The 17543-nt window shown below is 41.3% G+C and overlaps 1 protein-coding gene and 1 long non-coding RNA gene across 3 annotated transcripts in view; one reads left to right on the forward strand and one right to left on the reverse strand.

Moving 5' to 3' along the window:
• The window catches only part of LOC106517125 (uncharacterized), a 2594-nt gene extending 1660 nt beyond the window's left edge, over positions 1 to 934 (forward strand). The window contains exon 3 of the long non-coding RNA XR_001310163.1: positions 886 to 934. This is a non-coding gene — a long non-coding RNA (uncharacterized LOC106517125). The remainder of the gene's footprint in view (positions 1 to 885) is intronic.
• LOC106517124 (retinal-specific ATP-binding cassette transporter) overlaps positions 1 to 17543 on the reverse strand; it is a 34458-nt gene that overhangs the window by 6777 nt on the left and 10138 nt on the right. For both annotated transcript variants that reach the window (XM_014007835.1, XM_014007836.1), the window contains exons 9-32: positions 17028 to 17262; positions 15500 to 15639; positions 12467 to 12583; positions 11454 to 11651; positions 8877 to 9082; positions 8620 to 8796; positions 8260 to 8482; positions 7427 to 7648; positions 6894 to 7098; positions 6731 to 6808; positions 6457 to 6633; positions 5906 to 6083; positions 5697 to 5828; positions 4553 to 4692; positions 4316 to 4453; positions 4055 to 4233; positions 2714 to 2816; positions 2429 to 2634; positions 2191 to 2245; positions 1998 to 2078; positions 1074 to 1231; positions 853 to 977; positions 682 to 780; positions 407 to 596 (exon numbers count right to left, since the gene is read on the reverse strand). In XM_014007835.1, coding sequence (XP_013863289.1) covers positions 407 to 596; positions 682 to 780; positions 853 to 977; positions 1074 to 1231; positions 1998 to 2078; positions 2191 to 2245; positions 2429 to 2634; positions 2714 to 2816; positions 4055 to 4233; positions 4316 to 4453; positions 4553 to 4692; positions 5697 to 5828; positions 5906 to 6083; positions 6457 to 6633; positions 6731 to 6808; positions 6894 to 7098; positions 7427 to 7648; positions 8260 to 8482; positions 8620 to 8796; positions 8877 to 9082; positions 11454 to 11651; positions 12467 to 12583; positions 15500 to 15639; positions 17028 to 17262 — 3762 coding nt within the window. The remainder of the gene's footprint in view (positions 1 to 406; positions 597 to 681; positions 781 to 852; positions 978 to 1073; positions 1232 to 1997; positions 2079 to 2190; positions 2246 to 2428; positions 2635 to 2713; positions 2817 to 4054; positions 4234 to 4315; positions 4454 to 4552; positions 4693 to 5696; positions 5829 to 5905; positions 6084 to 6456; positions 6634 to 6730; positions 6809 to 6893; positions 7099 to 7426; positions 7649 to 8259; positions 8483 to 8619; positions 8797 to 8876; positions 9083 to 11453; positions 11652 to 12466; positions 12584 to 15499; positions 15640 to 17027; positions 17263 to 17543) is intronic.

Raw genomic sequence — 17543 nt, forward strand, 5'->3', positions numbered from 1 at the left:
CTTAGCATTTAGCTAATATAGAATTTTGCAGCTGTTTTGCTGGGCTTAGCATTTAGCTATTGTTCTGCTGAATTAAACTTTTTTGTCCTGTTTTTCTCATTTGTTTTTAACCTTTGCTTATTTTAGCACTTAGCGTTTGTTTTTCTGATTTTAGCTTTTGTTATTATCTTTTTAACAACTCATTTTCAAYCTCTACAACAGATTTAAGGTACATCATTTAGCATAAAGTGTATTTTTTCTATTTTTTTCTTGATTATTTCTAACAGTTTTGTAGAAATTTGCCATTAATTTGCCATTTTTTACATTTAATTTTCATTCTGGGGAACTCTTTGGGACCCTTATTTGAAGTTTCATGACCCACAATGAGGTCCTGCCCCTCATTTTGGGAAGCACTGAGTTAAGTCACCTGTGGTGGAGGCAGGCCTCCGGCTCCCTCTGCACACTCGGGGAGCATGGTGAGTTTTTTAGGAGTGCTGCATTGACATTTTGGAGACGGTCTGAGGTCGGACCACTCTGGGCCTTCCAGTCTTTCTATGAGGGCGGGGTCCACCAGGGGCATCTCCCACTCTGTGGTGATGTTATTACACGGGAAATCCCTGCGGAGGGAAGAAACGAATCAAAGCTGACAAACAAAACTAAGTCTGGGGAAATATTAYGTGATAAAGTGTGAGAGTCACTCACTCCAGAGGTTCATCAGCCATGCAGCGAGTCCCAAAACCAGGCTTGTCCAGCAGAACTTCACCAAAATATCTCATGTCAGGATCAACYGGTCGCTCATTGCTGCAGTAGACAAAATAAATTAATTTCATACATTTTTGCATTGTAATCAATTCMTTTTATAAAGTGCACAACCTGAAGAAGGTGTACTGTCGCCCGTACATCCAGGGGCTGAGGGTCAGACTGGGATACTCTCCAAACGGTGGAACTATCAGCGTAAACGTCAGAGCCAGGAAGACGAAGCTGGCTGGGAGAACGATCTGTCYTAAAGAAATTATTACAACTCTTGAAGAGATTGTCTGTGATTAAAACTAATGTGTTTTTTTTAATAAAGATGGTAAGTTAGAGAAACAAACCTGAGCAATGAAGTCTTTCCAGGAGCGTGTGGCGTGGTGCCACCTCTTTATCAGCAGAGCAAAGAACTGTTTGATGATCAGAAACGGGCCTCGGACCTGGTAGGTTCCTCGTCCCGCACTGCCRTCTGGGGTCTCACTCGGACCCTGACCGTTGGATTCTGGAAGAAGAACTGAGGTCTGGTTAGCATCGAGCGGCTTGCAGTGGAGTTTAATGAAATAAAGAAACCAGCCAGATGTTTGAGAAACATAAAGCTCTATTATCAGCAGGTCTAATAAACAACAACAATAAATAAAATAAACAGCAAGGCTCAGTTTAAAGAGAGTTTAAATGACTAATGAATGTAAAAAAAAGTTGTCTGTATTGATGTGTCGAAAGACAAGGAATCATATAACTGCACCTCTTTGTTTGTTTGTTTAAAGTAAAATATCTCATGAAGCACTGAATAGATTTTATTCAAACTCTCAGAAATTATTCATTTACAACTAATTCAAAATGGCCGCCACAGCTACAGCAATGTTTGACTTCAATATGGAGCTAAACTAGGGCCATAAGGTTTTAAAAATATATATATAATATATCTGTTTGAAAAACTTTTTTTTTTCAAATTCAAACTTATTTTTTAGTTTCAAATCTTTGTTTTGTTTCAAAATTATTTTCAAGATAAAAAATATTTTTAACAAACTTTATGGCCCCAATTTAGCTCCACAGTTCAATATCTATAAAACAAAAATAAAAATTTATAGACATTCTGTGGAAGGTCAACTAGCTGTAACTGACTTCTTGACCTTTGTCTCATGAGATATTTTGCTAACAGAAATACAAACACACAGGTGTGATTGCCTGCCTTCAATGGCAGCAGGAATAAAAACTGCCTCATCAGCAGCAGCAGCTCTGCAGAGCTATAAGCTGAAAGCCTCCATCACCTTTCTGTGCTTCCACATCAGCAGCCACTCTGTTGACTCCACAGAGACTCGCTGCAGAGCTCTGCTGCYGCCGTTGCTTTTCTGAGAGTTTCAAACATGGATGCAAAGAAATGTAACACCCGACAACACACGGGAAGTAACAAAAGAGCTACAACACATTTAAACACAACATAAACCTTCAAATCCATTATACCTTGATTCCACTTCCTGTTGGTTGCATTCCCGTCTGCAGTCACCTTCAGAAAAATCTACAAGAAAAGTTACAACTTTAAACTATATAAATAGTAAATGTCTACAAGCATATGAAGCATTTTAACCTTCATAAATGGGTGTATTWATGTATATATTTCATTTTCACTGCAGTCTAGGAGTCTTAAATCTAATTACTGTTAATTATCCTCATCTATGRATTGAATTAGTTGTTTCCACACCTCCTCCAGTGACGTGTCTGACACACCAAAGCTGCTGAGGCCGATGTCTGCCAGCGTTTCCTCCAGCTCCCTGAAGAGGCTGGCGTAGGCTCTGGGCTGGAAGTTCTGATTGGGCAGCAGGAAGGTCAGRTCCTGACCCACGGCCTGGATGAGACGGGCCTGAGGCACGTGATGATGAACCAGGGCTGTYATGCTTTCCACGTTACCTGAAAACCATGGATCCAATCAAGAGAGGAACTTTACAGCTGTGTCAGTAGAAACTACAACGATGAGCCAGGAGCTCACCATCCAGCTGTCTGTCTGAGGCCTGGCTTTCTTTCTGCTCTGCTTTAATTCTTGAACACTTTGAGCAATTACAGGAGCAGTTCTGTGTGCAGTCACAGCTGGCCTGCAGGATGAAATAGATTATTTATATTACTCTTAAAGTACAACTCCCTCAACTTCAACATTAACACAAAACAGAGAAAAGTGGGAAAATGTTCATGTTAAAGTCTTTTTAAAAAGTTTACTCAAAATAAATTGTAGCAAGAGTTTTTGTTTGTTAACTTGGCTTAAAATCAACCAATTGCAATAAACTCTACAGAACAAGAGTGGTCAAATATCAGCCAGAAGCAAAAACTTCCWGACTGATGTTTGACTAAATATCAGTGGGAGTGTATGGATGCATGTGTGCCTGTTTGGATCAGAGAAAATCTACAYTAAATTCAAATTTGTGCACCCAATTATTGTTTTTAAAACTCACTGAAGCTGTTTGTGAAATTACTCCATGCTGGAAAAAGAATAGCATAAATAAATCACTAAAAGGCCAAAATAATGTGTCCATGATATCTCCATCTTCATCTCCAWCTTATTCCATTTATCCGTAGTRGGGTCGCAGAGGCARCAGGTCCAGGAGAGGAACCCAGACCTCCCTCTCTTCCCAGCGACACTTTTTAGCTCATCCTGGGGGACCTCAAGGCATTCCCAGGCCAGAGAGGATACATAATCCCTCCAGTGAGTCCTGGGTCTTCCCCGGGGCCTCCTACCAGTGGGACGTGTGGAACACCTCTAAAGGGAGGCGTCCAGGAGGCATCCTGATCAGATGAACCACCTCAACTGACTGCTTTTGATGTGGAGGAGCAGCGGCTCTACTCCGAGCTCCCTCTGGATGATGGAGCTCCTCGRRCTATCTCTAAGGCTGAGCCTGGCCACCCTACGAAGGAGGCTCATTTCGYCTGCTTGTATCCAGGATCCCATTCTTTCGGTCATTATCCATGCCTCATGACCACAGGTGAGGGTTGGAACAAAGACAGACCAGTAAATCGAGAGCTTTGCCTTTTGACTCAGCTCTTTCTTCACCACGACTGACCGAAGCAATGCCCTCATTACTGAGGACGAGGCCTCAATCCGTCGATCCATCTCCCGCTCCATCCTACCATCAATCGTGAACAAGACGCCCAGATACTTAAATACTATCCAGTATCTGGGTGTGTCCATGATAGATGAATGAAAACTGCAGTTCCGCTTGTTTCCACAGAAAGAAACTTCCTCTCGATTTTCTAATTGTTGATTTTTTCCCCAAACTTTAGCTGCCTGTTAAATAAGTTGTATTTGTTTACTCCAGGAAAATAATTCACAAAGTTTCACCTTCAGAGTCTCACGATTCATTCGGCGCACAAGAGTGAGGTAGAAGCCAGCACCGAAGCAGTTCTTGAGGAAGATGGGTGAACCGCAGCACTGAAGGCGACCCCGGGAGATGATGGCCACCCGGTCACTCAGCAGGTCTGCCTCGTCCATGTGGTGAGTGGACATGATCACTGTGTGTCCTGTAACACCAGYCACCATGAGGGGTAACAAGAGAACATGTAGAGGGGGGCTTGTTTCCTTCTGCAGGGACTGAAGCAGTACCTGCACGGTACTTGAGCAGTAGGTCCCAAATTGATCGTCTGGAGTAAGGGTCCACTCCYGAGGTGGGCTCATCCAGGATCACCACCTTGGCTCCACCAACAAAAGCCAGAGCGACAGACAYCTTTCTCTGCATGCCCCCTGGAACAGAGCACCAAAAAACATCAACAATGCTCAGTTTAGTTGGTATTAGAGTGTGCAAGGGTTTGATTTAATATTTAAACCTATTTCCAAARAGACCTGAGAGATTCTGGATCAGRTCAGCCCTTTTGTGGGGAAGGCCCAGATCCTGCACCATGTTCTCAACCTCTTCCTCGGCTTCGGCCATTGGACGGCCTTTCAGTAGCGAGTAGAAGAGAATGTGTTCTTCCACAGTCAAACTGAGAACGATAAAGAATACTGTGATGGTCCTATGTCACTAGGGTGGGTTCTACAGGGATTGCATCCTCTCCTGCAGACAGTTGACCTACAGCAGGTWTGACTGGACATCAAGACCCAACAGATCAACACTAGATCAGAGTTAATGTCRGAACTGATCCTGCAAGTTTGACCGGACAAAGATAAGGTCCTGGATGGTGACAGGAGGGTCTGTACCTGAATGTAGGATGTTAGAGGTGAAGCACTGAGCCGTTAGTTCCCTGAACTACTAGTTCCCCACACCATGAAGCCAAGAGTAACACCAGTGTGTCTCCTAGACCCTTGGTGCGTCCGTGGTCTTTCATGGTGATGCAGAACAAAGACTTGTTGCTWTCTGACATCAATCTGTGTCTTTTAATCAGGGCACCACTCCAATAACTCCATCTTCTCTGCTCTGTTGTGGGAGTCTATATGAGTGATTAAACCAATGGTCCATTAGGTACCAGTCGATACGACATGATGTGAAATGACACTAGGTGTTGTAAAGAGTCCAGTGATTGGGTCTGGATAGAAGGCACAGAAACCATGGGGTTCAGGTTTTGCCTGATGCACAATACAATGATCCTCCATTGGTGTGGTCTGTCTTGGATGACCAGAACCATAACAACATGTGTGGATGCCCTTGTGGTTCCAACATTGGGTCACTGTAACATCTATACACCATACAAGTCTGAACATTTTACAATACAACCAACTGGCTTCAGTAAACCCCCAGTGATTCCTCTGGATGCTGAGTAATGGGTCTATGAGACATCCTTTGGTTTGGTTACCTCCTTTCATTGTTTTGACTCTGTTTTGTGGCAATGTTACATTTCTGTCCTTTGTTYTTGGTTCACGTAAGGTCCATCTTCGTGCAAATGAAATATTTAACATATCTATCGTTGGTCTGCATGGAGACWAAATTACATCCAAATATTTTTGTTTGTCAAAGAATGTATTTAGATTAAACAGGAACAAAAATACTTACTGCTGGAAAAGTATGTTATGTTGAGGACACATTCCTAGAGACATACGAATACTGTCCATGTCTGTGTGGATGTCCTTGCCGTAAATGGTGGCTGTCCCAGAGGTGGGTGGGAAAATTCCTGTCAAGATGGACCTAGGTGAAAGAGAAYACATACATTTATATCCACTGTAAGTACACTTGTGAACACGGCATCCCTTAGAAACATGTACATGGTGGTGGTTTTTCCAGCTCCATTGTGTCCCAGAAAGGCAGTAATCTGGCTCTCGTAGAAGTTGATGCTGAGGCCATCCACAGCTGGTGTGGAGGAACCGCAAAACACTTTGACCAGGTTTTGGATGCAAACTCCCTTCATCAGATCTGCTGGCTCTGCCTCAAAGAAAGACTGTTCTGTAGATCACAGCAAATCAGAGATAATGGTGAATCTARAACATTTTGAACATATTTATGCTTCTATGAGGAAGTAGCAAAAACATTTTGTTTCTCAAAGTGATAATAAAAGAACAATATGTGTGAAATAGAGCAACTAGAATGTCYTTTAGAGTACAGAAAAAGGTTCAATTATTAACTAGACCTGAAACTGAGAGGGAAGTGGTTCCAACAAGTGCAAACACACACAAGGACGTTTAGTTTCCACAGAGCTGAGTCTCATCCTGGGATCAGCTGTTTGCTTGTGCTAATACTCTTTTTATGGGAAATGTGTTGTTTGTTCATCTAATGAAAGTGTCGTGGGGAAATTACAAAGAGAATAAAATAATTGTACCATGGTTCTCCTGGTTCTCCTTCCCCAGCGTCTCGTCATGGTGCTCACATGAGGGGGTCTCCTCCTTGGATTTGGGTTGGACCTGATRTTTCTCCTCTGGTTTTTTCTGCAGCTCTCCTTGTTCCTTATTTACCAGGTTATCAAAGCCTTTTTTCTCCAGCTCCATCTTGTCYTTACCTTTCAGAAATGGGACAAAACGTTAAATGTTAAATAACCAAGTTTAGGATTTTTTTCAACATATTTTTTATCAAAGCAGTGGTGTGTTTTCTTTTACCTGCAGCTGGAGCGACACTATTCAGCCAATAACAAGGCAAGAAGGGAAAATAAAATGGGCGACCAATGCCATACTGTCCTGGGATAACAAAAGTTAAAATAAAACTTTTTAAAKTGTTTTGTTTTCATGATGGAACAACCTCATTTCTGTTCAGTTCACTGACCAGGGAAGACGTTGTCCAGGTACCAGGCTAGAACAGCGTACAGCGCCGAGTCCAGACCCATCATGCAGATGGAGGTGAGGAAGGAGAACTCGTCTCCCTCCAGGGGGCTGGTCTGGATGTTGTCCCACTGCAGACCCATGCCCTGTTCCTCGTACCGGGACAGATACTCTGTACCGAAACCGAATGCCACTTGGGACAGCAGACTCTGAGAAAACAAAAACAAGCCAAGATATAAGCATCTCAGAGTACACTGMGGGGGATGACTCTCAGCTACTACCACKCACTAAATTTGAGCTCAATTTTTATAAAATGACTGAATTACAGTCATATTTGTCTTTGACATTTTACAGCCCACTCAGGGAATGGATACTGATTTTAMAATACTCTCATCCTAACTGAGAAAAATTACAAACATAAACAATATTATACGATTTTTCAGTCTTTTATCTCTTAAATAATGGATAAATTAATGTTTTTTTTTCTCATAAAGCGAAGCAGATTTGTCATAAATTGTAAACAATCGAGCCACCCACCACCAGGATCTTGGTATCTTTGGTGATGCGGTCCTGCCAGGCAAAGCAGAAGATGTGGGGCAGGTAGAGGCTGAAGTAGATGATGCCGCTGCAGGCTGCCGCTAGGTTAGCCTGGTTGAAGAAGACGCTCAGGAGGAAGCATTGCATGATGGTAGCTGTAGTGAAGGTGAGCAGAAACAGGAAGAGGATGACTGGGTTGCTGTAGTTCAGAACCCTTCCTCCCTGAAGCCAAGAAGAAGAAAAAGACAAAACTTTTTATATTAGTGTTTGTTTAGCAATTTGTTTTTTACCCACATGCAAAAGTTTTGAACCATCACCAAAGAAGGTGTTTGTTGTTGTTTCTCTGCACCATTCGCAAAAAGCATTCAGTGTTATTCTCACTAACAGGCCCAGCTTTCTGACCCGTGTGCCCAAAATGATCATGAAAAATTGTGCTTTTTTACACAAAACGTCCACAAGAGGCTGCTTCAGCCCATTGTGCTACCAGGCCTGATGCCTCCAAGGTTTTGTTACTGATTCCTGTTAATCARTGACAAGCCCGCTCCTTCAAACCCTGCAGAACCCTGACATAGTTCTCATGATGTCACAGTATCCACAGTTCTTTCCTTAATCATTTACCTGGAAACATTTTCACTGAGTTAGKCATTAATATCAGCTCAGTTTCAATGAAAAAGTCTATTGATTGACAGCAGCACAGGCTACTTCTTGATAATTACAGTTATTTAGTTTGAACAGCGATGGACCGAAGCAAACATTAGGTGTTCCTGATCAAATAATGGATGACTTACCAGTTGTTATACGCGCCTAAAAAAGAGAAGACAATATTTTCTCACCATGATGATGGCGGTTAGGAGGGCTGTGCTGGTGCCCATCATGAAGAAGCTGTCAGTGAACCATGTGGACCAAATGACACCGTTGGTGACCCCCATGGTCTTCAGGGTCTCCTTCAAGCGCAGCTCCTTCTCCAGAACGATGCTCTTCACCATCATGGACACGGAGTAGACCCAGGCCAGCACCATGAAGACGGGGAAGCAGCGGCTCAGAGTGAGCATAAAGCTGGAGGAAAAACAGAAGAGATAAGAAACAGYAGCCATTTACTGACCCATTGTACTGTTTGATTCCCACTCCTTCAATATGAAATACTGTGCCGTATACTTTGATGATTTTGTCCTGGTTAGAACYTTTCCACTCACAGATCATCCACATAACAAGGGTAGGGCATCTGCTGCAGGTAAACACCCAAAGGCCACTCCTTCCCTGTCTGTGTCCTGATGATTCCATGCTCTATGATGTCCTGAAGGTAAGCAAAGCCTCCCCAAACGTAACGGAGGTCATCCAAAGGGTCKGCTCTGGGGCCCGGGTCCCAGTACCTAAAACCCAACACATGTTCTGTAAAAAACATGGTTCATCTTTTATTTAAACACCGGTTTCTCTGGAGGTTGTATCAAACCTGTCTTTGACTTTGTTGGTGCGTTCTACAGTGTCGATATCCATACGGATCTTGAACTTAACGTGAGGGGGAACGCTGGTGCTCCAGGGGTACATGTTGACGAAGACCAGACCCGCCCAGAACTTGCCGTCCTCCAACAAGTCCAAGGCTCGATGGGTGACGGCGTCTTCGTCAGGCAGAGGCATGAATTTATCAAGAGTCAAACACTGGAAAAAGATGGCAAAAGAATAACTTTTATACACAAGTAGGATGGTAACATTTCATGGCAAAGACAAAACACATTTAGAGGACACATTGGATTTACTGTAAAGACTGTCAGAATTTCCTTTAAATTAAGGTTATTTAAAAAGCTTTTATTGTTCATGACCTTTCCATAGAGCCCAACTTTACCAGGTCKCAGACAGAAAAAAACAGGCAAATCGTTAATAAAACTATCTTGAGTTTCAGGAGAGACACGAACATAATGAATAATTCATGACAAACCATGGTTCTTTGTGTATCTTAGTTTGGGTAGAAGCAGTGGACTGACTGACAACCTGTGAAAAGCCCAGAAACACCAGCGTTTGCCCAAAACCCAAAGAACCTCACACTATGGCAGCGGTGTTTGTCTCGTCTCTGAAAAGCGTATCTGATAAAGCCATTCACTGTGATCCAAAAGAAATCTGTCCAAAACAGCTATTTACCACCCGCTCAAACACAAAACACACAKAAACACAATCTGCTGTACAAACACAGCCCTGCATTGAAAGTAATGATATATTTTCACAATTTCATATTTAACATGTGGAATAAATAATTCACATCTAATGGACCATCCTTTTGTTGACCTGAGTGAACGTCGACACCCCTTTTGGATGGTGTCATCTGCATACAGCCCCCCCGYCCATTCGCTTAGGGCCATAGTTTTCTCTTTATAAAGAACAGCCAACGGAGTGGCAGCTGTATCTAATCGGCCTCTGTCGTTCCCTCTCTCCCGTCAAACTCAAGTGCTGTAAGCTTCAACTTGGTCAAAAACAACCCGCGCCAACCATTTATCCAGCCGAGTGCCCAGGTACGCCCATGTCAGCCCACCACTCCTTCAGCACTACAAGCCTCTCATTCTGATTAGCCTCTTTYGTGAGAAGGGGCAGTTTTAGCTTTTGTTTTAAACGTTTTCAATGCTCTGGCTATTACAAATGCCCTCACAAGAAACGGCACTCTTTGTTTTGGTTTTAATCTCCGATCAATCACCGGTCAACAACTCTTTTGTAATGCTGACTTAAGCCCACCTGAGGGGATTTCCACATATCTGGAATGGGGGGTACACGACGCAGAGCCAGAACCAGAGATTAGGTCCTCYAGTACCCTGGTACCAGGAAACCAAACTAAACAAATGCTGATTWTTTATACCACCAGAGTTTTAAAAGAGAAAAGGTAAAAACCTGAGATCAGGGACTGAGCCAGAGAGGTGGACTAGGGTGGCAAGTCCCACCTATGGCACATGATTGGCCACCCCAAGAAAAGATCTTTGATTTTATTTGCATTTAGATTTTATTAAAGATTGTTCACTGACACTACTGTACTCTTTAAATCTTTAGCTGTGTATGTTTAAAAATAGCTGAAATATAACCCTTTGTAAAAGCAGCATTAGGMGTTAACTTAATTTGGGATTAGCATTGGTAATCGGCATGTAATCATCCTTAGCTACTCCACAATTTCATCTCATTAATGCTTAAAATAACTGTATTAGCTTTATAAATGAGCTGTGGTGGCTGTCTTYAATTTTTAACATTTAGCATTTGGTAAATTCTTTTTTTAAGCTATTTCTACACTTCAACACTTATCTTCAGCTTTGTATGTCTAAAAATGGCTGAATAATAAGTTGTGACTCATTCAATATTTTTGGGTCATTCTTTTCTATCATCACTCGAAACTTCAGCTCAATATTTCTTAAAACAGCAGAATTAAAGCCATTTGGAATTAGCTTTGGCGACCATCTTGATTTTTGAAATCCATGATGTTTTTRTTTATTTCTATGTGCCCTATATAAAACACCTTAGCCACACCTTGCCTAAAAATCTAGCTCCACCCATTCTTAAAATGAAACCAGCCTTTTTTGAAGGAATGTATATTGCTTACACCTTGTATGCAAACATTTTAAACAAATTTTCTAGATTTTACCTTCATATCTGTAAATCTGTCTGAGTTATTACTATTTTTGTTTGATAAAGTTGATTAGTGAAGGTTACTTAGAGGACCAAGTTCAAGATTTTTTTTGACCTCTGGTCTAAAAGGTAATGCAATATAAATAAAGACATTTAAAACATTTAAGAGCTAAGTACCTTGGAGTCTCTTGACATTTACCTCAGCTGAACCTACAATCAGGCAGTGCTGCAGAAACTTGGTTCATRTAATGGTCTTAGTTTAAAACTATAKAACTCTCCTTCRAGGATTTTCCTTTAAACTCTCATCATTGTATCATCGTCATAGAAATATATGACTCCAAACCTCGAAACACATTTGAGATGTAGATAATATTGCTTTCTACGAGTGAAAACTTTTAAAAAACATCTTGTGATTGAGTTCAACACCACTCACCTCACCATACTGGTTGAGCATCCGGATGACCCGGTCAGTGAGGTTGAAGATGTCTCGCCAGTCGAAATCGGGCACGCCGTCTTCACGGTCCTCTGGTGGTCCATTGTGCAGGAAGTTGAGAATGTGTTTGGAGGAAAATGGCACCTCTTCCAGACTCCGGTCAATAAAATCCATCACAGARGGATTGCAGATAGTGTCCTGAAGGAAAAGAATAAAGACTAATTACAACCAATTGTTTACAGTAGTAAAACAATWAGATGTCATCATCTCCATTGGTATTTTTTGTTGCCTTTGATTTTGCTTCACCCATCTTTTTCCCCACTGCAAATGATGAAGTCCCCCACACCATGATGCTGCCACCACCATGCTTCACTGTGGTGTTCTCAGCATGATGAGAGGTATTAGGTGTTGTTTTTGTGGGCCAAAARGTTGAGTTTTAGTCTCATGTGATCACAGCATTCATCCGGTCGTTTTGGTCAAACGRTGAATWTAACACGATGACTCTCAYCTACTACACGACAAATTCMAGCTCAATATCTGTCACATTGCTATATCCATTTTTGAGTTGGCTAAAGCTGACAAGTTGTGGTGGCCATTTGAATTGGGTTGACTCAAATGGTCAGTCATTTATAGATTCAATTGTTACCAGCTTTGGATCATGAAATATTTTGCTAACAGACAAACAGACTCACTGTAAACAACCACAGTTTGAAACAAGATGAAGAACAAACAATGTAGAGAACAAACAACACAGAAATATGAGCAGTGATGTAAAAAACATACGTTAAATTAAGGATAACTTCTACATTCCATGAAAAAATGATGAGAAGTTTCAAAAAGCTTTAATAAAACAATCTAATTTATCACCAGTTTATGGTATTAAATGTCATCTGGGTAGCAACAAGAAGACCGATCATCAAAAACCTCTCAAATATTACAAAATAATTGTACAGATGAGGTCAAAATGACCAAACKACTGTTTCCATTTAACCAAACTGCAGCTGTTGTCTCACCCGGATCATCTTGACTTGGATTCCGTCTTGAAAAAAGGCCCAGATCTGTGGAGCCACTTCCTCCCAGGCCTTTCCCATCGTCCTCAGCCTCTCCAGCTCCTCAAATGTGGTGTTGGCCTGAAAGCAGCGACAAAGACGTGGAATCAAAAATATGGAACGCCGCAAAGTCKYTCCACCAGTTAGTTTTACAGATYATGAAGTAAAATTTGGTGTCACTTAAAGGTTCTGTGAAATGTTTGTTTAAAATTTTAACTTGAAAGGCAGACAGCGYTATGACTTTTTCAAAAGGATGTTTTATTGATGAGCGAGGACGAGCTTCAACAAGTCAGGTAGTAACAAAGTAACGTCATCTGCAAAACAAGTAACTGAAGAAGGGGCACCACAAAGGAGAGGCCAAGGGGGGCAATAGTTACCCCTAAAAAAATGGTGGCCCCTAACTGCCCTGCTTCTTGAGTCCCCAGGTGTTGGTTTTGGTGCCACCCCTGAATTTTCATTGACTCCACRCTATTAAAAAAGTTCTGGAGAAGCTACTGAGGCCTGAATCAAAAGGTGGTTCACTGACTCTCAAACTGCGGTATTTTTCATTATAACCAACTAATGACAACAGAATAAAACTCCTGAAATTCTGGTATTGCTTTTGGTTTTCGTGGGCCACCCCAACACAATAAGCAGCCCCTTAGAAAAGTTTCTCGAAGCGCCCCTGTTTCCAAACGTCAAATAGACAGAGTCGGCCACACATCTCCTAATCTCCTGCTTACATACCATTCCCACATTAAACTCTGTGAAAACAGGCTTTGCAAAAACAACACACACATTCTCACAAAGAATTCCCACCAGCCTCTACAGATAACCTGAAACAAACGCGTTCAGTGCCAAATCGTCAAATATTTACTGCACGCTTATCGCTCAAACCCGGCGCTGTGTACWGTGCTTTTTGTGTGGAGTGGGCCCGAGGTCGGCTCCCTCAGCATTCAGCCGTGTGCAGTCGGGGATGAAAGCACTTCAAGAGTACACCCAATTAAACACCTTCCTCTTGTGTGTGTCTGATTGGGGGTGACAATGGGGACAATGGAGCCGGGGCAACAATGGAGGCTGTTGGTGACAAGCGGCTGAATGCGCTCGGTGAATCCCAGTCAGGTTCCCACAAATGAGAGCTTCCTCATTCCACGAGGAGGCGAGGGCTCCTTAAAGTSTTTTCATCACGGGGAGCTGGACCCGAGGTGGTGGGTGTTTGTTGTGGGTGGAACTTACTCCATTTAAAGATTAGAGATTATTTCTACTACAGTTTATACATGAAGAAAAAGTTATCTTTGTTATAGGCTGACAGGGGTAGAGTACCCAAAAGTTGTACTCAAGTAAGAGCAAATCTACATCAACATACTTTTACTTAAGTAAAAGTAAAAAGTAGCCATCCAAGAAGTAAGAGTAAAAAAGTATTTGGTAAAAAGACAACTCAAGTACTGAGTTACTGATGAAGACATCAATCATTTAATATTTAAAAATTACATCAGACACCAAAATATAAAGCTATGTGGAAATGTTGGTATTTTAAAGATCAAAATGAAAATAATTCATATAAATAACAAAATAACAAARTCAGGCAAAAGAAACATTTTGAAAAACTAAAAGTGTGTGTCTGGTGAATTTTGGTGAAAACAAGTTTGTTCTTCATTCAGTAAAGTTACTCACAGCGGTAGAGTCTCCAGATATTTTACTCACGTAAGAGTGAAGATACTTCACTTTAAATTTACTCAAGTAAACGTAAAAAGTACAGCGTAGTAAAAATACTCCTAAAAGTACATTTTTTTCCAGAATGTTACTCTAGTAAATGTAACTGAGTAAATGTAACTAGTGACAACCCAACTCTGGTTTTAGGATTTATAATTTTCTCTCAAATCCCTCCAGAGTGAAGCTCCAAACTCCCATCACCTTCCACAGAATCTGGCAAAACCTGGTTTGAGTTTTTCTCCATCCACTGTCACTTTGAGGCTTACTTTTTACTCTGCYTTTCTGTTTGCCAWCAGGGAGTGACAAACATCGGCGTATTATTGTCATGGTGATCTTAAGCCGCCAGCAGCATCTTTCACATCTCTGCTGATCTCGGTTCTCTTTCCTCTACAGTTTCTGTCAGCTCAGATTACTACAAAATAAAAGCCCGAAAATTTAAAGTTTTATTTATGTTTTGCATCATTCTGTGCAAAAACATCACAGTAATGAACAAGTGGGTCCCAGTGTGGAAGTTTAATGTATTATTTTGTTAAACTGGGACTAAATAATTCATTTTTTTCTGATGAACAAAGTAAAAACCCGGTGATGACAGGATCCAGAAAAGACCCGGCGGCTCAGTTCATTATTCCAGCAGAGCGGTCACATAAGACCCGAACATACGTTTCAGTCCTGGACATACTCTGATGCATGACACGAGAACACAGRGACGCTCCTGTAGATGCTGTTTTTATTCTCTTAAAGTAATGGATTAACCTCACGGTCGTTCCTTTCTCAGCATAATTAAGATTCCTTCTGAGAAGAGGAGGACAAAGGGGTTATTAAAGGCCAGTCAGGAGGATGTCTCATAGGCGTGACTCATCTTTAAGGAGACACTTTGGTGGAAAAGCTGCGGCGCCAGCAGACTGTGCTGCAGCCGCCACGGCTGATCTGCTTGTGTTGTCCCATTGCGACCGACCCGTCCATGACTGCCCCCTCCCAGCTTTAACAAACACTTATCTGCATCTAGATACAAAAGTCTGGAAATGYCACYCAGAAAGCTGATCCCATGGATCACTCTGTCAGAGTTTAGAGCAGACATACGGGTGGTCGTCTGCATTATTCCTTCATCTATACCACCTTTTTCCTTTTAAAAGCCATTATTAGCTCATCAATACAGCTCGACTGGGGTCACTTCCTGCAGAAACATGAGAACATTCTCACTGGAATGAGAAACTGATGGGAAGTAAAGACTTATGAAGCAACGTTTGCATTAACGGCTATGAAATTTCAGAAATCCGAGTTGTTTTAAACCTTCCAGCTGCTCACGTTTCGTATGATCTGCCTGACAGCCGGCGAGTCCGGAGAGTAGAGGATCCGCCCCATCAGCATCGGCTTCACAGACTTCCAGATGATCCTGGTGGCTGGGTTGGACTCCAGTTCCTTCATCAAGTCATTGCAGAAAGGAGCTGGAAGGAAAACAATTTGATCAAGTTAATAAAAATCATTTATTTGCACTCATCATCTGCTCCATTTCAAGGTTGTATTTGACAAGCAAACTGTGCAAAATATATGTCGAGGTTAATACGAGCWMATTTCACTCCTGAGATTCTTGAAATAATGTATTTATTAGGTGTGCAACGATACAGAAAATTCACGATTCGGTTCGGTTCGATACTTTAGTCTCACGATTCGATATTTTTTCCGATACAAAAAAGAGAAATGTCCATGACCCTGTTAAATTGTAATTTATTGAAATTAATTATGAACATTTATTTAACCTCAAAAGTCCAGTTTTTAAATTAAATGTTGCGGAAACAGCAAGTTTCTCAGTGGATCTGTGCTAAAAATGCAGCCTAGGTGGAGTAGTCGAACACAGATCCACTGATCCTTCAACACACAGCATCTTCAGAAGACAAGTTGATAAAGTGAATTTTAAAAATCTGTATTGTTCCATACAAGTGTGTGTTGAACCTAAAGCATGGTTCAATACGGGTACATGTGTCGTCGCACTCCTAGTATTTATCTTCGCTGCAAAGTCTAAATATGGCCTTTGATTAAAAACAATTTAGGCACAAAAGTGAAAGAAAGAAAAAGAAAAATAATGTCTCACAGTTAGCTCCAGATTTGACTGGATTAAGGAACGAGGAGCTCCTAAAATATACTGTAGCATTGTTGCAAACTCACATAACCATAAAAACTCACAAATGTACTGTTAGCCCTGGCAGCTACGTATTTACCTACAGTAAATATTACATTGTTTTTTTTAATGTACATCTAAAACATGTACAATAGGTTGCCTCCAGACCTCCCTTGAAAAAGAGATCTGTGATCTCAATGGGATTTACCTGATTAAATAACGGTAAATAAATAAATAAATAAATAAATAAATAAATAAATAAATAAAACCTTAACAGTCCTTCTTCCACGGGTGGGCAAAAACGGTGCAGTTTCTACTTTTAAACATTTTATTTTTAAAAAGGGTGTTAGATGACTTCCTCCAGTTCTTACCATTAGCTTGACACCTTTACAAAAAATAAAGAAATGTCAAAATGCTTTTAGAGAATTTCAGGGGTGACTGTTGAGGGGTTAAAAAGTGACCAAACTGGAACAGAAACAGTTTGTTTTGCAGCACAGTTTGAGGCGCCTGTCTCCCTTCAGCAGTATTTTGTGAATCAGATGTTCACACTCATGATTAGAACTCTTCAAAACCAACTCAAATCTTTGATAATCCAGACTTCTTTACTGAGAAGTAAATARAGATTTTTATTTCAGAGTCCATGTTCTCCACAGGTTGAAACAGACCTGTTTGATMTGTCCAAAACAATTCTACAGAACACAGTCCTGATGAACTCACTGGTGCTGTTGTCGTARGTGTACTCGCTGTCGGCCCAGCCGCTGCTGATGCCCAGGAAGGCTTTGTAGTTATTGTCCTCGTACCAGTTGAAGGAGGTGACCCGGGAGAAAGCCCCCTCGGTGTAGCCACACACCAGGCTGGAGGCGGCAGCCATCACCTGCCTGAAGGACAGATTCTTCTGGAACAGAGGAGTCACCGCCTGGATCAGTTCCCTGGAGCTACTCCTGTGGAACAGCTGTGAGGAGAAAAGATTGTTCAAATAACAAACAACATCTTACCTGTTGCAGTTAATTATATATGTGTGAAACTAGTCATGTAATTATTTTAAAAATAACTTTTATGAATGGCAAAGAAAGTTTTAACATAAAGTCATTTAAAAACATTACATATCTGGCTAAAGACTAGCCTTTAGCTCGTCAGCTATGCTAAATTAAGTGGATCAATCACAGTTTAGTTAACTTGAAATATTCCAAATGTAAAATCCTAAAGAAGAATGTGATGTATGTATATATATAG

This window comes from Austrofundulus limnaeus, unplaced genomic scaffold (assembly GCF_001266775.1).
Source record: "Austrofundulus limnaeus strain Quisiro unplaced genomic scaffold, Austrofundulus_limnaeus-1.0 Scaffold45, whole genome shotgun sequence".
Classification (NCBI taxonomy): Eukaryota; Metazoa; Chordata; class Actinopteri; order Cyprinodontiformes; family Rivulidae; genus Austrofundulus; species Austrofundulus limnaeus.